At 39.3% G+C, this 25,697-nt stretch overlaps 1 protein-coding gene across 5 annotated transcripts in view; it reads right to left on the bottom strand.

The window, feature by feature from the left end:
* Positions 1-25,697, bottom strand: part of LRP6 (LDL receptor related protein 6) — a 244,183-nt gene that overhangs the window by 168,662 nt on the left and 49,824 nt on the right. For 4 of the 5 annotated variants that reach the window (XM_072923934.1, XM_072923935.1, XM_072923932.1 and 1 more), the window contains exons 4-7: positions 22,333-22,529; positions 21,503-21,634; positions 13,515-13,911; positions 12,852-13,023 (exon numbers count right to left, since the gene is read on the bottom strand). In XM_072923934.1, the coding sequence (XP_072780035.1) occupies positions 12,852-13,023; positions 13,515-13,911; positions 21,503-21,634; positions 22,333-22,529 (898 nt within the window). The remainder of the gene's footprint in view (positions 1-12,851; positions 13,024-13,514; positions 13,912-21,502; positions 21,635-22,332; positions 22,530-25,697) is intronic. The other variant, XM_072923933.1, reaches the window with a different exon arrangement.

Below are 25,697 nucleotides of genomic sequence, written 5' to 3'. Positions count from 1 at the left end.
AATGTGGAAAAGTGAACAACTAAAACCACACAGTAATAAGCAATAAAACACCACCGTCACAAAGTATCATTTTTTAAAATTGCATTTTTTGCCTTGTATTTATAAAAGAAAGAAAATTCTCTATTTAAGAGAATTTAACTACTGGCAAAAAAAAAAAATAGTTGGAAGGTGTGTGGTGCAAGCTGAATTTTTTTCAGCAAACTTTAAGAGCTGTTCAAATAAGCTCCCCCTATACTGAAAAGAGTCAGGCAAAGAGAAGGGGGTGTCCTGGCATTGTGCCAGTGTCAAACCATGACACTGCTTTAAATTAATTTTTGGTTTGACAAATAAAGGCTATTTGGAAAGATAGCTTTACACCTCCTAGACAAAACACGCCCCTTTCTGAAGGTATTTACATATACCTGCCACTCTGCTCCCACTGCAATTTTACCTGAGCACATCTGTACCATGTTGCCTAATATAAACATTTGCCCACTACCACCACATATATATACACACACATACACACACACACAGACACACACACACACATATATATATATATGTTTATATTTCCATGGCACCATGTTGTCTGCACCGACTTTGGCTGCACATTAGGTGATTTCAATAGAATTACATCCATTGGCTACAGAATCATACAGTCTGGTGTAAGGCAAAAGGGAAGTGGCAAGGGATGTAGAGGCGATACATACAAGAAGAATAAAGCAAAAAGGAACAATCACTTAACAAATACTTTAAAGGGATTTCAGCATCATCTTTTCATATACTCAAACTCAGAAAACAACCATATCCCAGGCTATAATCCTTTCTGGACTCTTTCCCCTTCCCCAGCTCCACATGGATCAGCTCCTCACAGCGAAGCCCCACAGAATCCCACACACAATAAACCCACCTTCAGCTGCAACAAGGCAGTGTCTCCAGAGGTTTATGGTGCTTTTAATCACAATGTGGTGTGAGTTTCACATTCTGAGGCCATTCTGAATACTGCAAATCACACTGAGCATATAGGCTACAACAGGAAACAGATGTGGTGGTAAACACCACCTTTACTGAAAGAGCAAGCAGTTCCATGAAAAAAAGAAAATTAAAAGTGCAAAAATTAAATGGCCTCAGACATAATGCCAGATAGCCTGCTTGGAGAATAAGGGCTTTGTTTATCCTAAAATAATGAATGTAAACCTACAGCCTCATGAACATACAGCTTATTCAAAGTAAGTAATTTACTACTGAAAATGTGGTCACATTTTAAAATGCTGTACTTAGTGTAGTACAGGAACAATAAAATAACAACTTTGAAGCACTACTTCTAATTTAAAGTTACAGACTGGAATTCACAATTACATATTCAGGCATCTTTCTTGTTATTAGAGACCTTGCATTCAATTCACTTCTAAGTACCAGTAATCACTGGGATAAATAGGCTAATGCAGTGAATCTACTTTTTTGATAATGTGGGATTTGAATGTATGGTAGTTTAAACTTGTCACTTGACTGCTTTAGGTCTAGAGTTTCATCATTAAATCTATCTCATTTATGAAAGCCATGTTCAGCTCTGCGTAGAGCTTGTGCTGGGACCCTGGCAGAACTGCAGACTAGCAGTCCCCTCAGGTCCAGTGCACCAAGGCCAGGGGCAGCAGAGACTGAGCAGATGTGCACTGGTTTATGTGCACAGCACTGAGGAGATGCCCATCACAGAAAACATCTGTCCCTATTGGGCTATGCTGAGGTCAATCAAGAGCCTAGTCCTACAAGGTGTCAAGACTAAGATGAAGGTGGCAAAGTACAGACCATTATCTTTCATCTTAACTCATAAGCACAGTTGAATGTTCAATATAGAACGACAGAATCATAGACCAACCCAGGTTGGAAGAACCCCTGAAAGATCATCTAGTCCATTTTTTTCAGGGAAAGAGGCCTAGATAAGATTATCCAGCATCCTGTCCAATTACGTCTTGAAAACTACTAGTAAGGGGAGGGACTTGACCACATGCCTTAGTAAAGTATTTCTTTCTTGTATTAAAATGAAACCTCTCTCAAGGCACCTTATATAATTTGTCCTCTCCAGAGTGGTACCAACCCAGGTACTGGGACAGCCTCCCTCCTCCTTCCTGAGTACTGGAAAAATGTGAGCCTTCTCTTCCCCATGGAGAAGAGACCAAACCCCTTCTGTCTTTTCTCACAGGGTGGGCTCTCATAATTCCTTTAGGTGCTCTCCACTCTCCCTGCATCTCTGTTGAATTTGGGGACCATAGCTAGACACAGCTATGTGGGATGATCAATGTCTCTATGGATGCAGCCCAGGATCCCATTTGCCTTCATTGTACAGCCGCACACTGACATAATTTGCCCCCAGTAAACCTGCATTGGCTTGTCCCAACCACCTGCTTTCTTTGGCTTGCAGGTTTCTAGGAGAACTCTTTCCAGGGACTGGAATAAGACTAATGGGCCTGTAGCTTCCCAGGTCCTCTTTTGGATATACTTGTAAATGATCAGGGAGCATGTTAAGTATCATGCATGCTAAGCTCTTTCTCTGGCTGATAGGAGCAGAGGAAGTCAACAATCAATGAAAATTTATAAACAACACCTGGTAACACTATGTTCAAAAAATATATATTACTTGTGAGCATGGAATAGGCCTCTGTGATGGACTGTAAGTCCCCAGCTATACTACAGGATGTTGCCAAAACATTATTTCTTTCACAGACACACAGTAAAACAAAAATCCAACCCCCGCTAAAACAAACAACTCTTCCAGTAAAATCCATAAGTTCCTCTAATTTCAGATACTTGAATCTAAGCCCTGATTTTTAAAATCAACCACCTGTTTTTGGACAAACGACAGATACCTTAGCCATTATTGATTCCTGAACTTCAGCATCTTTACTAACACCAGCTTACTCATCCTCAGAGGCCGGAAGACTTCACTTAATATGCAGGACCTCATTTGCTCTGCTCAAGTACTACTGCCATCACTGCTCCAGCTCTACAAAATCTGTATCAGGCATCACAGCTGGAAAGTATCTTCCCCTCTTCCCCCATTGAGTCACAGGAAGGATGCAGTTGTAGCATTTATCTTTCTTCTGGAAGGATAAGGAATTAGAAAGCCTTCTGACCCCGTGGCAATGCTTTGCATACCATGTGTCCCACAAAAGCAGAGCACACTAGCTTGTGGTTTCGTTGGAACATGTTAGAATATACTCTGGATATATAGGTATGGTTTACCTTACAGTATGCATAAAACCCCTGACATCTGGCACAGTTGGCACAGGCTTCTATGATGGAAGTGTGTGTCACACAAAAAAAAAAAAAAAAAAAAAAAAAAAAAAGCTAAACTCTTCCTGAGCAGACTTTAAATTCTTAACTCGTTCCAGTGACAACTTGGATTTCTCCCAATAGTTTAAAGCCAGCCGAAAATAATCAGAAAGCATTACCACCTTCACAATTTCAACATGGGTCATGCTAATGCACCACAGGAATTGATACAACTTAGAACAATGAGGTAAAAAGGGGAACTTCTCATGAGTTTGATCATTAACACTGATCTACTTAAGATGTTCGCAAGAAAGCATTACTGTAGAACACCCAGAAATACCGAATTCAATACAAATGTCCCAGATATTCCAATATACCATGGTGAGCAAGGCATTATAACTGAAATAATTTAGGAAAACTCACACTCAAGGCTTAGTTACTTCAGCCCTGATTATGCAGAGGTAAATAGCTACACATGCTGTTTGATGCAACAAGTAACAACTCAGTTCATGGCAATGATAATCAGGGTTTATCGTCTACCTAAATGCACATGAATCTTACTTTACAATCTTACTTTACAAAGTAAGATTAATTAGATTTATTTGGTTTAAGAAAAGAAACTTGGGCAGCACTTCTCTTAAAAATAACTCTAAAAGATAGCTGGAATGCCTTCTAATCATTATATTTGCATTTTTTCGGACTGTGTTAAGAACAACGTATTTTGAACTTCTCTAAACAACATAAAACAGACTGGAATGATTTTACTGTTACGGCTGCAGCAATATCATATAATTAACACATCTAATTAAATGTATTTACTGCAAAACAGCTGCTCTAAGAGAGAAACAAAGAGATATCTTGTCTAAATTTCCAGTGTTATTAGTTTTCCCTCTAAAAAAAGAATTGATCAACTATACTCTCTTTAAGTGAGCAACTCAAGCTTTCAACTCAGTTTTAAGAAATTATTTTGTCAGTGTCATTTACTTAGTATTAACAGCATTTCTCCTCAATTCTAAAACATTAGGAATGAAATGGAAAGTCCTCTCTTCATTGTGGTGAAGAATCAGCTGAGGAATCAGCAGAAGAGATCCCTGAAACCCTTTGGATTTGCCCCAGAAACCAAATGCCTCCAGCCAAGTCCATGATTTCTTACTGTTAATTGTTTTATAATAGCCATTAACAATTCCTAATTTAACAGTTCCTCAGCACCCTCAGTTTCCTTTAGAGCTCTAACAATTTTTCCAAATAATTCAAAATATATTTTTTCTGAGCATGGATAATATTCCTAATAGGACTGCCATGAAGATATATATGTACAAACAGTACAGAGATTAACTTCATAAACACCCTTTTTATCAAGCTACACACACTGCTGTAAGGTCATTTCTTTCACAATAGGACAACTTTCTTAGCTCACTGACCAATGCCAACAGCAGAAATGTTTTCTCCATGATGGAATTTAATTTTAGAAACAAGTGGTTCAGTTTTTAATGAAATGGTTAAAGTCAGGTAAAGTTAAAAGTAGGCAAAGAGATTTTAGAACCATTGTGACAATCACAGATGACATATCCTAGGTAATCACATGCAGCACAAAAAAACTCCTGCATTTGTAAAGAACAGGCTAAGACAAAAAAATTAGCCAAAATGATAAATAAGATAAGAAGAGAGATTTTCATGGGGTGGAAAAAAGGAGCTCCTGTGAAAAGATTCAGTAGTAAAACAGGTGACTAAAAACACTTTACTACAGAGATTAATTTTGGTATGTAATCCAAAGGGTGGAAGCAATCAGGGAGTGTTCTGTTACCTGAGTAAAGGCTGTGGGGCAACAAAGGAAACTAATGACCACATTTTGCAACTTACTATTTAGCAATTTAGACCTGTGAGCAGCTACACACAACACTTTGCAGAATGTAAACCAGACTAGCCAAGACCAACCTGAAACCTCACAGTGGGTTTGGGGGAACAGTTTTACAAGATTAAGTTCAGCATAGCAACTTCTGGTGCTCTTGCACGTGGGCAAAAGCCTCTGTGCTCTTCTTTCCCAAGGTTCTTTCTTTCAGTGCCTTGCACCAGAAACTTATTTTTCATCTGTTTTCTAACTAACCTGATGTTTTCCAGACTCTTTAATAAGTGACTATAATAGGTTTTTTATAGAGGGAAAAAAAATGTAGAAATTTTTCTACTGTTTTACCAAGTCCAGGTGGTTAAGGGAATAGTGCAGTGAGAGACTCAGCCAGTTATGAGATACATTTCAATTTTGGTGGCAAGTAAGCTTTCATGTTGATTCAATTGCTCCTGTTCACTAAATCATTTTGATTCCAAGGGTCTTGCATGTTCAGGGACTTGGTTTGCCACCTTTTTCCACAGACTCTTTGCCACACTACAAGATGATGCATGGTACCAGAAAAGATTTTCAGATTAAGACTACAAAATCTCACAGCAAAGTAAGAAGCCTGTGTGAAGAAAGCTAAATCATTCTTGAGAGCGACTAGAGGTCAGGTGAATACTTCCAAAGAAGCCCAGGTCCAAGATCAGTACAAGGTTTTGTACAGCAATGCAACTCAGCTTGTGAAAAGGGGAAAGAAACAAAGCCAGAACTTTGGAGATTAAGGGATAATAGTGGATTGACAAACAGTACTCAGCTGAATCAGAAACACAGACAATAGCTCAGAATCTCTTCACATTGCTCTCCAGCTTGCCATGAAATATTTGAAGTATGTCAGACTCAGCTGAGCTGATGACTCTGGCTGTGTCAGTTTGAGGGATTTCAGTGTTTTCTCTTAGGTAACTGATACTGGATGTTAGCAGGGGCTTGTTGCTTTCTAGTTGAGACACCTGCATAAACCAAAATACAGTTTCCTAACTCCAATATGAAAATCTGGGAAGCATGTACGACATATGAATGTAGATCCAACAGTTATATTCCGATCAGCCATGGGGACCATGAGGCTTTCAGAGCTATCAGCAGCAAAGCAGGACTGCTCATCTTTTATCAAAGGTTGTAAGAAATGTCTCTGAATTCCCAGTGTGAGCTAGTCAGCACAACTTTCTGCTCAAATGTGTCTGGAGTGTGGGTACTTGCCTCTGACATGGTGATTCCAGGCTCTCCTTAGAGGTAACAGAAAAAAAACAGTGCTTTTAGAGTAGGACTCATCTAATCTATTCAAAACATTTGCAGTGTGGAATTGCTGATTTCCAACATTTTTATAAAGGCAACATAAAGGAACTTTAGTGAGCTGAATGTATCTACATCTCATGAGATGAAACCCACAACAGATTTCAGGATGAATTGCAGATCTATGACAGAAGAACCATTTGAAAACTGAATGCCAAAATCTTCTCCACGTAATTTTTACGGCAGTAATTTCACTTAGAAAAATACCATCTTTGGTATTCAGATCGGAGAGTCAAGTTGCTCTTCAGCAGGAGCTCTGGCTCCATCTCCCCAAAAGCTTCCTTCAGTAGTCTCTTTGGTAGGAACCTCTCCCTGTCCCACAAAGCATGACAGTCTGTGGATAGCAGATCCCTCGGGACTTGCTGGAGAACTTCTCAGCACAACTGGGTTGTAATGTAAGGTCTCAATAATCATACTTTTCATATCTAGGTTTTGTTTAGGTAATCTCAATTTATCAAAAGTAATAAAACTTTTGATAAATTTTGGAACTTCTAATGTTCCAAATTTGAAACTAGCATGGATGTTTAAAATGTTTCTTCTATTTTATTTTTGCATTACAACACCTGGGGTTGACTAGATGATCTCTAGAGGTCCCTTCCAACATTATGATTCTGTGAAAAGGTACATCTCTAAGTGACAATTCTGTAGCCCCATGTTCAAAAGTCAAAGTAAAAAAAATGAATTTTTTTTTATAAATAGTAACAAGCTTACAGTGTCATGAGGTCCTAACTCAGCACTGGAGTCCATGACCATTGAAATCCTTGTATTCAGCTCTGCGATAGCCAGGAGACCTTACTAATATGTCGTCTATGGCTGTCATTTGTTTGCTTTTTAATAAAGTTTAACTATCTTGGTCAGCATCACAAAATTTAATTCTTCCTTAAGTTCATTCAGAAGTTAAAAAGAAACCTCTCAAATGAAAATTACACCAAGTATAAACTAATACTGGTTTCTTTTTTTTTAAATAAATCCTTACTCTACTACTAATTTCAAAAATCTATATTTCTTTCTTAATACAGGCTTAGCAGGTGTTAAGAAATAGCTGTAAATACCCCAACAAAATAAGCTTTAAATTTCTGAAACTGGGATGGAGTACAGGGATCTGCATCTGCCCACTACAGTACATACTTGTTTTTTGTTGAATAAAATTCCCAAGTTCCACAACTATCCAAAGCAAAAGTAAACAGCAAAACAACTTCAGGTATTTGTTTTAACTACCTTACTTCTCATACCTCCAAAAGTTTAATGCAAGTACACAAAAGCAGCTATGTTCAAGAGCTAGGAATATAATGAATTCTGCGTCTGAACTTTCAAACCTGTGCTTCAAGTGGGCTGGATGGAGTAGGATCAGTAACCAGGCTTGCAAGTCATCAGCATTTCACAGCACAAAGACAGTATGTATGAGACAAAAATTCTCAGTCAGAAAATAATTGGTATATACTTAGAAGACAAAATTTCCTTATTAGGGTGGCAGTAAAATTGAGGGAGTTGTCATCAGAGGAAAATATAGTCCTGCAATTTCAGGATTAGAATATGAATTAGAGCATTCTCTAGATGCCAGGCCATTAGCTCTTAGGTCAAAGACAAAAATGCCCTCTCTGTTCAAGATTTCTGTGCTCTACAAAGTCTTAGTGGCATCTGCTTTTCTGATGTCCAGCAAGGCGGAGTTCTGAACTCTGGTGTGTACTTAAGCTGAAAAACAGCAGGATGTAATACTTTCCATATTAATCATGAGGATTAGAGACAGTAATGCCAGTCATGGCTAATAGACCTGGGAATGCACAAACACTTCAAGTTGGAGCTGCACTCAAAAATCACCAGATAATGGTTGGATCTAAGCAGGAGGTACATCCTTTCTTTACACTCATCGTTAGTAGGTGTTAGTGGGTGTCATCTCTGGCTCTGAGAATGGAGAATAGGAGAGGATAAATAAAGAAAAATGAAGCAGATTGAAAAACTACGAGAAATCAGCCATATCATCATGACTTCCCCTTAACACACACAGCCACACATGCGTGCAGCCATTTATAATTGCTTCATCAATACCAGTTTTGCTGACCATTTAAAAATCCAACCTATGCCTTAAATCAGGTAGTGTACGTGCCAAGAACACAAATATTCACTAGAAAAGGAAAACACAAGACCAGTTCAACAGAGCAGATCATACATTTTTAACCTCATAGCACGGCAGGAAAATGCTTTAAACCTGTAGCAAGTCAATGAGAAATCTTCCCCACTGGTAAGCACAATAGCAGCCATCCATTTCAACAGAAGTTTATCAGCAGTGAAACCTGACCGAGATAAATGACGAAGCAGTTGAGCCGGCTTCTGCCTGCTGCAGGCTGCCAGATAAAATGGGAACAAAAGCTCCCTGCTGTACCCCCTACCAGTCTCCACTAACCCCTGCTGATGCTTTATTATCATCTGGGGGCTCCAGAACAGCATAGCATGAATCAGTGGGTAAAAAATAAATAATAGAAGCTCCTATGTAGCACAAACAAACCAGAAACATGGCTTACAAGAATGACATTCACTTTGGTACCCCTGCAATCAAACAACGGTTCTGAGGAATCCCATATGCAAAGGCGAGAAAAATGAGAAAAGCGCAAAGTATGCAAAATCATGTATGAAAAAACTACTTTAAAGGCAATAAAGGCAAATACACAAATGCACTTCTGCTTTTATCCCCCTTTTCACCTATACGCAAACACATGAAGCAAAGCAGGGACCAGGTATTTTATTCTGATGCCTTCATGTCCAATTCCAAATTTCATCTTTGGAACCTGTCACAAATACCTTTCTTTGTTGCACCTACACCAGCATCCTTTCTTCAAATATAAGTTTAAAACATTTATTGAAGGCCAAAGCATCTTCTACTACACAGATATTAAAAAATGGATGGTGAGGGCATGGAAAGTGCAGCAAACCTCAAGATTCCTGGTTGCCACTGGAGAGCAGGCAGTGTGAGCAAACTTGAAATGTTAGTAGTATTTTAACTATCATAGATTAAGATAGGAATCTACGTTTAGCAGAGGCCACCTGATTAGTTGATACCAGAGGCTCTACCAGTCGAGCTGGCCCTGCACAATCAAAATTTCCAGTACTGTAGAAGGGGATAAATTCCTTGTGGTGCCTATGAAGAATGTGTTAGGGAAGACAGCTTGGATCAGTTCTGCCTCAAGCAAAGGAAAACCCATCCGTGGGATTGTTTTTACTCAAGACTGGGGTGCGCTTGGTGGGTTAGAGGGATGGGGAAACAAAATGGAGGATTTATTCTTTGGATGAGAACAGTGTGTGATGTTGAGCTGTATAATATTGGTTGCCAAATGACACTGCCACTGCATGCCATAACTCCACGGACAATGAAGACGGACTGCTCCAGACACACCAGTCATGAGCTCCTGATGTAATTTGCAACCAGCCAACATCACAACAGTCCTCCTGCCCTGGAAGACACTTGGGACAGAGAGAACCCACAGCCATGGACTATATTAACTCAACAGACATCTTGGGGGGATGGCCATTGACTACAGAAATGAGAGCTGCACTTTGTGTGTTTGTCTGTGTATACATATACATGTATATAGTTGGAAGGAGTAGGACCTGGGCATATAAAAGGACACGGTATAAAATAAGGGGTAGGACATGTCCTGGTTCTGACCAGGACAGAATTAATTTTTGCAGTAGTCAGGAGGGAGCATGGCCAGGATCTGGAGGTTATTCTGTACCCCTTCAAGTCATTGCTGGGGGTGGGGGAAAGGGACTCTCTTCCAGGGAGAAGGGGTTCCTTCAAATTGAGGAAATACGGCAGGGGGAGAGGGAGTAATCCAGTTTTTTCTATTGTCAGGGATATTCTGAATGAATAATTTCTTTCTCTCATTACTATTGTGCTGTTACTGTTAGTTTTCTTATCTCAACCAGTGATCTTTGCTTTTTGTGCCTCCAATTCTCCTCTCCATCCTGTTGGGGGAAGTGAGAAGTGTGTGGTTTGGAGAGTCTTGGTGGGAGCACTAAGTTGGGGAGCACCATTTCTTAATCATGACAGGTGTAGATTAAAAAAATCCCCTTTAGACTGAACCTTTCTCTTGCATGGACACATCCACTTCATCCTACAGAGCCCTTCTATGCTTTACTAACTGCAGAAGCCACACTGAACATGTGTGCTGATCACTACCAGGGTCACTGATTTTCAGCCCCTATCTGCCCCTCTGACGCGCAGTCAGCAGGCAGCAGCATTGCATCTAAGGAAGAACATGACAGAATGGCCTCAACAGAGGAGAAAAGAGGCTGTATGAGTTACATCCAAAGGTCTACCCATCCCAGTATCCTTTCTCAGAGAATAATCAACACTTACACTCACAGAACTGCATAAGAAAGGAAATGCCTACAGAAACTTTTCAAGAAGACTCCTTCCTTCTACAGCAATTTACAGTTCAGTGATTTGTAGTTCAAAGACAATTTTATTTGCCACTAAATTGCAGGGGAATTCCCTTCCACAAACCTACTCAGTCTTTCTAGCAACATGTGTAAGATTTTAACATCTACAACCATTTCCACAACTTACAACATCTGCTTTTGTTTGTTCTGTACCCACCACCTAAAATTAGTTACAAGGACTAACATCCTCTGTCAAAAAAGGTGTCTGTGTGGGAAGTGTTGATCACCTTACACAAAATTTTATAGATCTGTGTCACATATACCTAAATGAACACCTTCAGGAATCAAAAAATACAAACCCATATCCTCAAACAAAACTAAAATCTAAAAGCACTGAAGAAAAACTAGGAGAACAACTTCTCTGTTGTTTTAAAGGTTTTAGCCCTACTGTTTCAAGATTTACTGCAAGTTGATAAGAGTTAACAAATGTTAACTTTTGATAAAAAGCAGCAGCAGTAATATAACTCTAGCATTTGGAGACACATAGGAAAAAATAACTAGTAATTCTGAAATCTTAGAGTGATAAATCTTTTCTGATGCCCCACATAGATGGTAAATGACAACCTGGAACAAACTCATTTTGCTGGCTTACACTGATTTAAGAACAATGAAATGGAAATTGTCCCCAAAAACCTTTGTGCCAAATCAGACACTATAATGTTGACATAAACATTCTATGATGTGTTCTAGCCAGTTTGACAGAATTGCAGCAGTGAGTTCATGCCTGATCTAGATGAAAATTTCTGCCACAAACTGATCCTGAATAGAATTATTATTAATGAATATGGAATTTCAGAGTTCTGGCAAACACGAGTGTGAAGAATGCCTAACTTTCCTTTTGCAAAACACATTAAAGACTGAGACAGTGTTAGGGCTATAGTGCTCAATAATAAATCTCTATACATCACTAAGACTATTTTCTCCTCTTTTCTCAGAGCTGGTGTAATATTAGGTGAATTACAGACTATAAATCCTGTTTTCAGGACAAAGAAAACTCTGGTCCCTGAGGCTCTCTCAAGGACTGCTTCAAAGCAACTCACCTTGAAGGACTGGAGTTACTTTGTCTCTAAAGGAGAACTAACAGTTATGTGACCTTCCAGCACATGACTATGACTTCACCTTGACTTATTTGTAGTTATAAATGAGTAAAACCTACTCTGTAAGTCTAGAAAAGATATGATAAGTGCTAAAAGTTATTTGCAACAGTTAGGAATCAACAAGGAAAGCTGTAATTCCTCAACAGAAGGCAAATCTACCAGGATATAGCACAGGCAGACCTGTGCACCATGTAGCAGTCAAGTCTTCCACTTCCAACAAAAGCTTTTGAAAGCAAACTGATCAAATGCTAAACAATACCATTTTCTCTAAGACTGACAGATAATAAATGCCAAATTTGTTTTGCTACTGTTACACAACAAAATAAATGCAAGACTTTCAATGTGGGAGAGAAAAAAAAGTGTCTTTTTTTTAATTAAAAGTTTCAGCTGGACATGTCAGAAAAAAAAGGAATATCTATGCTCTTGCTGAAATTCTAATTAAACAAGGGAGATGCAAAGTATAAAGGATTTCTTGAAGTATAAATAATTATATGTGAAATAAGATTTATTTCTTTAAAATATGTTTTACTAAGGTCCAAATTGAGTAGTGCAAAGACTGAAAGATAATTTTTTTAAACTACATACATTAATCCCAGTAAAAAGCTTTTTCCCCTGATGACTTAAGAATTGACTTATTTAACAAGTCCTTATCACACATTCTTACAAAGACAACTTTACTACATGGATATAATTTCTATTTTACACAAAAAAAATGGGGGAAGAATAGCAAGTAACTTGCCCAAAGGCTGAGAAGAACAGAGTTAGTTCTTAAAGCACAACTCAACCACCATCCTGTCACCCTTTCTGGCTGTATCAAAATAGGAACACCTAGAAAAGCGAAACTACATTCTATAACTTCATGGAATAAAAATTCAGGTACAGTTACAAACCTCTATTTTGTCTGTTTTGGCATCACCCCAGTATATTTTGCTTTCTGCATAATCCAGTGCCAACCCATTTGGCCAGCCAAGTGAGGTGTTCACCAGCACAATTCTGTCTGAGCCATCCAGTGCTGCCCTCTCAATCTTTGGGATTTCTCCCCAATCAGTCCAGTACATGTACCTGCAAAGGGAACAAAACCTTATTAATTCAAACCTCCAATATTCTTATAGCTTCTTCTGGACTACTCTTTCCCAAAACCATACAGCACGCAGAAAGTTACATCCCTAAACCAAAAATACCTCCTTACCTAAGTAAGAATGCCCAAACTATTCAGAAAGAATTGGCATGTAAACACACAAAATTCCTGTACCAGTCTGCTCAGCAAGGCAATATAACCAGTGTTATTAGCTAGAATAAACAAGCTGATCCATGCAGTCCACAAAAATACTTTTAAAAATAATAAAATATAGACACATAAGGTGACTACCTAGGTGGTCAAAGTAGAGCAGCAGTGCTTGTGCCTCAGAGCCTTAACTTTCAGAGAATCCCAGTATTTTCATTTGGAAAGCTCAAAAGTTTATCATTGCATCCCATTATCTGCATAGAAGCAGACAAAGGTATCTTCTTTGCATGACCAATATTTTTAAAAATGCTCACAAACAGCTCCTCACCCAACCATGGGATCCAGCACAATAGCTCTGGGTTCTTCCAGGTCTTCTGATATCAAGATTTTCCTCATGGTCCCATTAAGCCTGGTGACTTCGATGCGGTCTGTGCCGGTGTCCGTCCAGTACAGGTTGCGGGCCACCCAGTCCACAGCAATGCCATCGGGGTGTGCAATCTGAGCGGTGACCACGAACTGGCTGCCCGAGCCGTCAAGGAAGGAGCGTCGGATGGCCCTCACTTCATCATCCGTCCAGTAGATGTATCCTTCCAGAGGATCAAAGTCAATGGCAATGGCGTGGCGGATGTCCTCCAGCGGCAGCACGATGTCTGTGAAATCGGGGGTGTCCAAGGAAATGCGCCTCAGGTCCGTCCGACGGGCCAGGAGCAGTAGTGCAGTAGCACCTGCAGGAACAGGACAAACACAAACATCTTGGAAACACTGTGCAAGAGGCCTGGAAATAGAGAACCTGAGTCTGTTCTTTCCCAACAACATGGTCTAGCTACCTTGATTTCACAGGACCTAACCAAACTGCTGGGTATCAGCAGAGAATTTCACTCCAAGGCTTCAAATGTGAAGCTGCTCACAATGTTCTTCTTCAGAACAAGTCGGATGTGTTTACAGAGAAAATTAAGTGGTCCTTTCCTTTCTCAGAATGTATCATGTTGCACATATTCTATATCCATATCGTTCCCTCCAAATTACTGAAAAAGATATGCAGCAACTATGCTGCTATTTTGTGCAAACTAACAGATGGCTGCAACCTCTTAGATGAGGAATTATTTACTGAATGTTTGCTGCTGTTTGTGAGAGGATAAACATGACAAACAAGCTGTATGTTTCAACAATGCCTGATGAATGGAAAAAATGTAACATAAAACACCACGAGTTTCTCTTTTGAGAAACTCTTATTGGAGGAGCCAGATTTGGGAACAGACCACTGTGCAATGACCATGCAGAGCAGGACGGCTGTCACCTCCTCCTACATTTGCTAAGAACAAGCTTATTGAAGACATGAGGATACATAACAGCGTTTTGAGCCAAAGCACACAAAAGCCTTGGTGGCTTTTGGGTCAAAAGTCAGAATCACAATAAATAACTAAGATCAGCTTGCACTGCAGAAGATGTTTTCACACAGGCAACACAGCATGTTTAATGGTACCATCAATGACAGTTGCAGTTATTGTCTAATCTAATTCATTTTCATTTAATTTTCTATTCTAAGTCCCCAGTTTTCAAGGTAATGAAGGATAAAAACCACCACACCCCATTCCAATTAAACTGGCTTTTCAGTTTGGAGTCTTAGGGAGATAAGAGCAGCTCAGGCCCAAGGGATGCCTGAGCTAAGGTGAAAAATGCATGTATAATTGCAGGGAAAGTGTGGTGCAATGGCTCTCCTCAAAGACTGAGAGGACAGGCTTTCGCAGGGACTGATGGAGGATGAGGGGGAGGGTGAAGAAGGCTTAGGAAAACAAATGCATGAACATGCAGTGAAAATGAGCAAGCGCCAAGCCACATTGTGTCCATGTCTTGATTTTGATGTGTAAGAGGTATAAATAGGAGCTAGAAGACTGAAAGTGCTAAAACTGAAGTTGGTGATGAAAGAAGAATTTTGGTGTCTGATGCCAAATTTGTTTTTTAAAAAAAAGACAGTAATTGATGTTGGTTGGTGCTAGCTGAAACCTCACTGCATGCTAAACCTTGGAAAGACGCCAAAGCAGCTATTGCTTCATTTACAGCAAGTTTTAGGTGTTAAAAACCTCTAAGACACTTTCACAGTGCTGCAGGAAAGAGCACCTTTCAACAACTGAAGTTGAGGATATTATTACAAGTGTTTCTGATTGGTAGCCCAGAACGGACTAAGATCAGCTTTGGGATCCTCTGCCCTAAAACACCTTGTGCTCAGAAATACATGTAAACACTACTCCACTGTCCTTCTAGTGAGTAACTCTTACGCATTAATTAATCAGGATTGAGGAACCTGTAACTACATGCCTATGTATCCTTCAAAATACTGTAAAGCATGAGACATAGCCAATGGAAAAGGGCCTGTTAGAGAGGTTTTTTTAAATTATTATTACAGAAGCAATTAATCTTGACACAGCAGTCTCTATGTACATCTGTATTTGCTGCTACTATGTTTAACAAAAAATTCAGCATCAAGATTCAAGCAGACAGGTGCATTATGTTCATAGAAAGTCTTAGTACATAATTAATTCCTACAATTTAGGTTCAAGAAAGAAAGAAACCCCTACTACATTTTCTTAGCCACTTCACAGTCATTTATCCAACCTGGTTTTTAAACATAATAATGACAAGCATATTAAAAACCCCAAACAATGGTATTTTTTTTTTGCATTATCAAGTAAACCTAAGGTTGAGCAAATGCCCTAACCTCAGAGTTCAAAATATATATACTGTTTACTATATACAGAAAAAGCGTAAAACATAATTTAAAAATAATTTGTGTGTTCTAGCTGAAGTTGACAGTCATTTCAAAGAACCAATTCCAGCTTTCCAGAAAGACTCAGTTCAGTATAACCATACCCTTGCTCGAACTCATCCTTAAAACTGACCAACTGACCTTCACTTTCTTCCCAAAGATGACCCATTTCAACAGCTTCGGTATCCTGCTTTCAGCCTGCAACACTGTTGTTTAGTCAAACAACCCACTGGTTTTAAGCTTTAATTCAGCACTGCGAAATGACTGGCTTTCAGCTAACCCGTGCTGGACTCTGGAACCCCAGCTAAGAATTTCATGGTCCTTATTTGGTGGCTTTGCCAGCATTCCAATCCCTCCATCAAACACTCACCCTGAACTCTCCAACCAGGCAATTAAAAGTTTAAAGCTTACTTCAGAGCTATTACCCAAATATTTGCAAACCAACACCTCAGCTGCTTAGTTAGCTCAGCAGTCATTCTGTTCAGGAAAAAGAAACCGAGCAGCAGAGAAGCACCACACTTCCAGGCAGGCTGAGGGAAAGATCACTTTGAATACCTCCAGGCTTGTCCTGACAATACCAAGAGCTGGGCATATTTATAGACTGATCCCATCACTGCCTTGATAACAGCCAGGGAAAAGAACCCCAGGTGGTCTCAAAAGCATGGCAAATACCAGCTGTGAAAAATTTATCTGGCTAGGCACTGATCACCACTCAAGATACTCAAGGTACTCAAGGGTGCCAGGACATGACAAAACCAATCAATTTTGTTCACTTCTACTCCAAAGACCAGTTATGAAGTAAAAGCTAAGATGACAGCAGGATCTCCAGACCTTTTGCCTTGCCAAAGAAAAGCCAAGCCTCTAATGATGAGCATGAGGGAGAGAATGTTATGAATATAGAATTGTATTTCAAAAAAAGAAAAAGAGAATGCAGGCTGCATGCAAGCGTAACCTTATTTTTGGCTTTTAAAAAAAAATTATTAGCACTTATTAGGGGAACTGGAACAAGTCGCAAACATATAAAACTCCTACAACCTCAGCTGGCTTAGATGCTTTCAAAGGGCACAGGGAAGCTGCAGCCAGAACTCTGATCTCACACACATATGCAGACTTGAGTCAGTTTTCCCTCTGTTTCTAAACCATTCAACTTGTCGACGAAGCTCAAGATTCGTTTTAGCAGTGCCTCAAGTCACAGTATATTCAAGATAGTTAGCAATTTTTTGAAAGCCAAGTCCCTTACTTGTCTAAATATGGATATATAAGCCTTACTACTCCAGACTCAGTTTTGAGAGCTTTAGACTACTTTTATTAAGCACTTTGAAAGCTGGGATTACAAGCTCACGGATGGTGCATTACATTCGTACTGGAACTAATGCTTGCCTCAAAAATTCACTATTAAAATTCTAAATAATTTAAATCTGTGTGCTAGATGAAGTTAAGGGAAAGGGGAGAAAGGGGGAATCAGAGCAAGCATAAAGATACATGCAATGGCACAGCTTTAAGTCCAATGCCCTTCTAACCTTTATAATTAATTACATCTTCTCAATGATATACAGGCCTCAGTCATTTGTAAGTTATTGAACTTTAAAGTCGTCAGTGGTTGCTGAGCTACACAGACACTCAGGAATGCATACAAAAGAAGTGCTAGACCTAAGATATGTATAATGCATTCCCTGTATCTGAGAAATCAAGATTATTAATACATCCCAAATAGAATTACTTTACATTTGACCAAAACATTTAATTCTTAAATGTTTTTCCCCAGGTTTGAAGTCACTATTTTGAAAGAGTCCCTGATACAACAATACAAACACGAGTTTTTCATGTAACCTTAAAACTACAAAGGCAAAAGAACATACATCTGCAATAAATTATATATTTCTTCTTTACTTTAAAAGAAATTAAAGAATGAAGGTGTGAAACTAACATCCTGATCTGTGCTATCAAATTGGGATCCTGGCTACTCCTGACAAAGCAAATTAGGTAGTGGACAGCCTTAAACTGCAAAAGGAAGTGCAAAATTCTGCTTCCTGCCTCAAGGCCTACTAGGAAAATAGGATGTGAGTATCCATGGGCAAAATAAAGACTTTTCCTGGAAGAGAACAGAATGGCCAAAGCAAGGCTGAAATCGAAGCGTGAAGCACTGCTTTTTCTTTGTGAGGCAACTCACACCTCCTTGCTCAGCTGAAGTCACCACTGGTTTTCGCAGTTTAAACTGCTACTGTGGTTTCAAAAGTGCTTTAAACCACTTTTTTCCACTACTGGCAGAAGCAACTGCAGGACACAAGTCAAACTCCTTACAGGCAAAGACAGAAGACGAACACATGAACAGAGAGATCTTCAAGCACTAGTAAGAATCTAACTCCAATAACAAACTCATTTATATAAGAAAATTCAGGCTTGTCTTACAACTAGCAAAATGTCATTTGAATGTAGCACTGCCAAAATCAGAACAGCAGCACACACAATACTGCAAAAGAAATTCCAGTATGTTGTGCAGAACAATACATTACCAAGAATATAACACAAGGTGGTAAAAGCTCTCTGGCAGAAGACCCAAGTCCTGCCTGGGTGCTCAGAAAGGACTCTGCTCCACATGTTACTGATAGAGAACTATCAGGCCATGAAATAACTTTGCTTCTGTTTTGCTTGAGGGACATGGATTTACAAACTTTCACCTAGGCTATGGGGGAGCTAAAACCTTGCTACAAACCCACATCTCAGTATACTTCACTGTTTTGATTTGTATTATCAGGTATTAGAAAAATAGTTTTATTCTAAGGTATCACCCCTTCCTGAAACACTGTGGAGATATCGTTCAAAATTGAAATGTGTGTGTGTTACTGTATTTATAGATCTTACCAGAAATATTAAAAATCCTCGAACGTATGATTAAAAAAACCCTACAAAAATAGAGAAACTAGCACTGGGAGAAAGGCAAGGGAGGAAAAGATTTTCTATAAACCAAGATTATTCAAAAATGCTAGGTTGTCATGGAAACTGCTCAGGGAGGGTCAGCCAGCCTCACCTTTGGCTGCCAGCATCATCTGTCAATGCCAAAGCACTGCAAACACCACAAACACACACTCAAATTCACCCATCAAAATCTTTCCAGCGCAGCCCAGTATTCTTCACAGTGCAGAATGAAATAAAGCTTACTCCTCAAAGAGGCTCATTTCCATGAAACAATTTGGTTTAGGAACCAATCTGATTTTAGTCTACTGCTAGAAGACAAAGCCATCTTAAAGAGGAGAAAATCAGCCTAATTTTTCACCTTTCTTCACTTAGTAGTCACCAGTCTCTCCCATGGTCGTGTACACATTCTAATTGCAAGTGGAGATTTAATCAGCACTGCAGCATTACAGATGTATACTGAAACTACCTGAAGTAAAAATTATCAGTTCTCAGGGTTCCACTCTACTTTCACAGCAAATACAGAGAACAGGCAAGTACAAGGGGAACAAAACAGCCCAAGAAACTAGAATCAATCCCCTACCTCTGCACACTTGAAAATGAGAAAACAAATTTACTTTACAGGGGTCCTGTAAGAGCCTAAGAAAGGAAGTCCCCACAGAGACAAGTCCAGATTTACATCTTGAACTCTGGTCTTATGGCTACTCTGGCTCTGTTCAAGTGCCATGCTCTCCTCCCTCCCCCAAATCAATAATTGAAACCTTTGCACCTACAGGAAGGAGTTCTAGGGGATCTCTGCCTTGAAGAGCTCTGGAAAGTTGTAGGTCACTCATAAAAGCTCTAAGTCTGCTTAGGGATCTGCACCTCCCTTCAGGGAGAGAGTGAAAAAAAATCACTATTTTGGGGCATGCTCAGCACTAAATGCTGAACTTCTTGCATGAGTATGTAAGAAATTAGCCCTGCACAGGATCAAAGCTGCACAAAACCAATGGACCTGATGAACAATTTGAGTAGGTTGTTTCATCTGGGTTATGTGCTGTCTTCCTTTCTAAGATTGAGTTAAAAAAACAGTCTCAATTTTCTCCCCTCCTCCCACCCTTTTTTTTTTCCTGAAAAGGCAGAGGCAGAATGTTCCCAAAAGATAAAGCAGCAGAGTGGTGGTTTAAAATGCAACATGATATTGACAAGCATAAAAGAAATGTTCCTGTATAAAGTTTTTTGCATACAACTGGACATTGGTTAACAATATTTCTAGCACAGTGGGGGCTTGTATTCTGTAAATCAAATACACGTTATGGCTGACTGGGAACATAAAATTTGGCTTCTCATGTTCAGGAGTGGGAGAAAAGAGCAACAGTTATAAATTCTGAGACATAAGAAATGGCTAAAAAGTGAACTGATGATTCTGAATATCTCTGCATGAAAACTCCTTTTAATAAGGTTCTGGGGTGGATTTTTAATACCATTCTTCTACTTACCCTTGGTAATTTACTTTGATACACTGGAATTTATCTGCGCATATCAAGTATTTTTGAAAAAGCGCATGGATTTTTGTCACATTCTGACTACATACAACCAATCCAGAGCAGTATTATTAAAGCTTCTCCTTACACCAAGGGAAATGGAAGAAAAACATCTTGTTTATGTATTGGGAAATTCTTATAAACAATCCTGCCAGGCTAAATTGGGAGCTGTTTTTCACATAAAAGCAGCAATTTATTTTAACAAGGTTCACAGAGACACACAAAAATAATGAGCAGAGAGCATGAAATAGCATGAAATTAAAGAACACTCTGAACATAGCTGACAAACCTGAAATAATTTTTAAAATATGAAACTTCAATTTAAAAATATTTCTGTATCCATTTTATTTGGCTTATTTACACTAAGCTCTGCTGTATCACTTCTTCCTCTATTTACTTCTGTCCTAGGGAGATGATCTGCGTGAAACATGGTTATTTATGATCCAGCTAATTATCTCCCAGTGTTAATTTTGAGCCTGTTAGTGTACTACAGCAACCACAACACATCACAAGACCTACACTTACAAAATATAACTATTTAAATCATGTATATTAGCCCACAATGAGAAACTAAAAGCAGTTTTGGGTCAGTGCTTGCAGCTCTAAATCTTGATCATGTCTTGAGTTTTAGGGCTTTCAGCATCTCTAAAGACTGTCATTTTCAGAAAGAGATGTCAGGTCTCAGTGTGTATAATAAATGGACAACAGACTTAAAAAAAAATTTTAAAAAGGAGTTGTTATACAATCTAATTAGCCAAATACTTCATGATCAATGTCAGAAATATTTTAGGGACAACAGAAGAAGTAGGTATCTTTTTCTCTAAGAAAAAGCAACAACAGAGCCCCCCAAACTTGCAGGGAGTTAGTGACAGAGATAGAACTGCAATTTAAATTTTGTAACTGGATGTAACCTGCCCTTTGGTCATGAGAATTCTTCCTTTTTAAAACATAGAGGGCATTTTCCAATCACTTTTATCTGTACTGCAAAAGCATACATCGTTTCAGAATTTGCCACTCCTAACATGCATTATTCATATAGTGCAGCTGGAAGAACCGCCTTCCCTCCAAAAGTTACTTTGTGCTTAATCTAAAGGATTTTTTAAAAACAAAGCCTACCATCTTTGCAGGTCTTTCCATTCTCAAGAAGTTTCACACCAGTGGGACATGCACACTGATAAGAGGGCTTGGTAGGAGACATCAAACACAAATGGGAGCAGCCACCATTATTAGTTCCACATGGATTTGTAGCTGTTAAACATAAATCACATAGATTAATGCTTCTGATAACAATGACTTCATATCATGTGTTAAGAAACAAATGGCATTTGAGTGGTAGAATCAGTGGCAGCAACAGAGATTAAAGGAGAAAATGATAAACAAAGAACAAGTAAAAATTACTTTGAAGTGTTGAGTAGTGGGGTACTTATGGTATCAAAATGCATGGATGTTTAATGTTTCCCTTCTTGGGAAAGTAGCACTTAGCTCTAAAAAAGAAATTCATTTTAGCTCTGCTCTTCTCATTTTTACAAACTCTTCAGCATACTGGTGCTGAATGTACATATAAAAACAAAATGCAAATACAGTAAATCAACACAATGGTTAAGACATTGGTTACTACACAGGGCTAGTCCTGCTTAACATCATCTGCCAAATTAACAGTACTTTTCACTCAGGAACTACCACTTAGAAAAATAAAAATACTGTGTTGCCTGAAGTTATGGTACAGGAAACAGAAAAATACAACAGGAGCATAAATGTGTCAGGCAGAAAAAAAGTAAGAGATGGGGAGTTTTCTTGCAGTTAAAAATCCCTGCAAAAAATGTAGAGAATATCTGGTTTCCCTTTGGGTCTTTTGCACTGGAAAAATTGCGTCATGACATGGGTGAAGCCTGCCAGCACCATACAGTTCCAGATTGCAATTAAAAAAGGACAGCAAGACAGCTTACCATTTGGCTGCCTCCTCTGGCTGAAGGCATGGATGTCCATGGGAGAGAAGATGTTGGAATGTATTTCACGCAGGTCCTCCCCAGAGTACTTGCTGCAGGCCAAGATCGAATGTGTGTTCCAGTCAGTCCAGTACAACGTGTCCCCAAACAGTGTCAAAGCAAAAGGATGTGGAAGGGAGCCTTTAACCACCGCTTGCCTAACAAAGCACAGGGAGAAAATGAATGCTCACAGTTCATGTGACAGTTTTGCCTGAACACAGCTTCTGTGAAAAGAAGTTTGGGTACTGTTGATCAGAACTTCGTATTTATTTCTGGGAAACAAATATACTTCCTCTGCTTTGGGGAATGATATGAAGGAACAACACAGGAATATTTTCAGGCTGCCTACTGATGCTGAGAAGCCCAAGAGATGCTAACTGAAGTCCTTACAGAGATATGTTGGTACTTTTTAATCTCTTGAATAGTCCACACCTGTAGGGCTCTCTGCCACCACATGAACACCAGCTGATTTTATGCAAGTCTGACTGCTACCTGCTGATATACCATGTCCACCAATTCCAGCCTCAGCAGATTCTGCACTGAGACAAACTGGTAAATTAGCTATCCAACCATCCATCTCTTCCAGTTCCTCTTTTGAACTATCAAATAATACTGTAAAGTTTTTCACTCTAAAGAAATTCTTAAAGTTACTCCCACTATTATGGTAATTATTAACCTATTTTTTTACTATAAGCAGTGCCATTAAACAGAGTTCTATTGATTTTCTGCCACGGTAATGATATCATTTCTGAGCAAACTGGGTCACTGCCCCTCTCCAGGTTCACAAACAAAATTAAAGTGTATACTCATATATTTTATGTATATATACAAAGACATGCTCATTAGCCATCACAAAAATGCAGAACAAACATTACTGAAGACAGTTTTTCCAGGTACTTGTGATGTAGAAACTAATCATCTGTACCTAAGATCCTCAGAACTGGAATTAAATAGCTCAAGTCTTATTTATTCAGAATCACAGAAAACTTTAAGATGGAGAGGACTACAGAGGTCATCTGCACCAACACAAGCACCACTTACAGGAGTGCTTCTTTCCATCTCCTTTCTTCTTAACTGCCTAAGTGAAAGTATGTTCCCAGCTAGGCAAGGTCTTTCTGAACAGGGGGGATCACCATCCCTTTCCTGAACTGGAAGCATAAGGGACTGACACACAACCCTGCTAACTCCTTCTGAAAAAGGCCCACTAATGAACACCAGCCTCCCATTTTTCTTCTTGCAGGGAAGACAGTAATCATCCATACATTTACTGAGAAAACACCCCCACACCACAAGCATGACTTCTGTAAATAAGTCTAACTGAAGTGGTTTAACAGACAAGAAAAATACTCTTATTTTCCAAATATTTGCTGTTAAAATGTAACAGAAAAGTACATTGACGCAAGAAGCTTGAAGGTATCTTCTGAGTACAAAGAAACTATAGTCATTAGGGTCCTTTCACCTTAGCTTTTGAAAAAAAGATGCATTATAAGCTTTTTTTCTTCTATAGTTCCCTTGCTTATCACCCTAACGTTCCAATTCTACACAGAATGAAATCTTCTATTTCTTGGTATTTTGCACTCAAAAGTACGACATAGTATCTTTTCTTTCTTATCTCATCTGGAGTCAGGTATATATTTGCTTCTAATAAATTGCACCAACTAAGCATCTTACAAAAGACCACTGTAATATAATTTAAACCTGAAATCTGCCAGCCAAACAGTGAACCCAGAATGACACAACACATCCTGGTACCATACCAAGTATAAAGGCATTCTAAATCTGCATATATTTTAAGCAACCCTATCCCCAAACCCTAAATACCTTCAGATTTGAATTTTAGTTTAGAGCAGGCTTGGAGACTAAGTCTTTATGTATGACATATTGTATGACATTTTACAAATCACATATACGACATTTTGTCATATGAAACAGGTGCAAAGACCAAAACTCTCATTATAACCCAACCTGCACTAAAGACCACATTCCCATAACAAGAGAAGCCACATTTTTATGAAGCATTCTGACTAACTTTAAAACAAAACTGATCAACCAAAAAAAAAAAAAACACCAACAACCTCCCCCCCAGAAAAAAAAAAAAAAACATTAAAAAACCCAACAAACCACAGAGAGGAATTTTACATGTGATTTGTACCCACCAGTAGTTGGAATAAATCTTTGAGTACAATAGCTGCTGTTAGACATGCCTAACTTTCAGACAACCCTCTATTCATATGACAATGCATCAGGTGAACTGTGACCCTTATTTACACCAGCCCTTATCTGGAGAGATTCAGAAGTGCTTCATTTTACTGTGCTGTCAGCCACAATCTTGAAGCAATTAGTCCTCAACTTGCATTATTTTTCTCAGCAGATATAAGGTTGAAATGCATGAAGATGGCTCTGGGCCCAAACACAAGTGTGTATTTCTTGCATCTCATTAAGATCAGTATTACCAGTAACATGTACTCTGTAATATTTGTTTCCAGCAAGCCAGTAGAAGGTGATAGCTTCCAACCAGCAAAACCAGCAGGGCTTTTTCCCCCTTGGAAATCCTCCACACTTGCAGCCCTGCTGAACAGCAGTCACACGATGTGTGCCAGCATGGAAGCAGTGGCTTGAGTTAAGCTCAGTGAGTCTCCACACCCTAATGAGGAGTAGGAGGAAAGGGCTGAAGAGCCAGCTATTAAAAAACAGAAAAAGGAAGAAGAGAGGGGGCAAGAAATGACCTTCTGATGGCTGCTGTAAGCAGCTCTGCTTCAGCACGACCTGCACTAGGAACTGCAGAGCTCTGCTTTTGGTGAGCAAGACGATGGGTCCTGACTTCTGCCTAGACCGATTATTCATTAAACACACCCTGGCAGATGAAGGTGACCAGTGTCACCTGTAGTACTCAACTGCTGCACAGTGCTGATGGGAGCAGGTGCCTCCCACTCCAGGGTGGTTTACAAGCACCCATACAAGGTCAGGGAGCAGAGAAGTCTCCACATTCCTGGCCCTGATGGGTCCAGGTAGAGCGCTGCAGGTGCAGTTGGACTGATGGGAACTGACAGCTCCTCACTGGCAGCTACACTATCAGGCCAGGCTTCACTGCAACAAGTGACAGGACAGCAAAAGGCACTCCACCCTATTATCCTTCATCATGCTCCTTGGCTCCTTCAGACTGCTGCACTTGTATCTTTAGTCTCGTTTAAAAGAGATGCCAGAGACAATGGGAAAGTGAGAGCTGGGAATAAGGGGTAACGTTATTCATTCAGGAGACATCTCCAGGGCCTCAGCAAGATGCAAATTGGCTCTATATTAGATGGAACTAAGCACACACTAATAAT

This window comes from Taeniopygia guttata, chromosome 1A (assembly GCF_048771995.1).
Source record: "Taeniopygia guttata chromosome 1A, bTaeGut7.mat, whole genome shotgun sequence".
NCBI lineage: Eukaryota > Metazoa > Chordata > Aves > Passeriformes > Estrildidae > Taeniopygia > Taeniopygia guttata.
The sequence above is the reverse complement of the archived record's forward strand: the minus strand, read 5'-3'. Positions and strand labels throughout refer to the sequence as shown.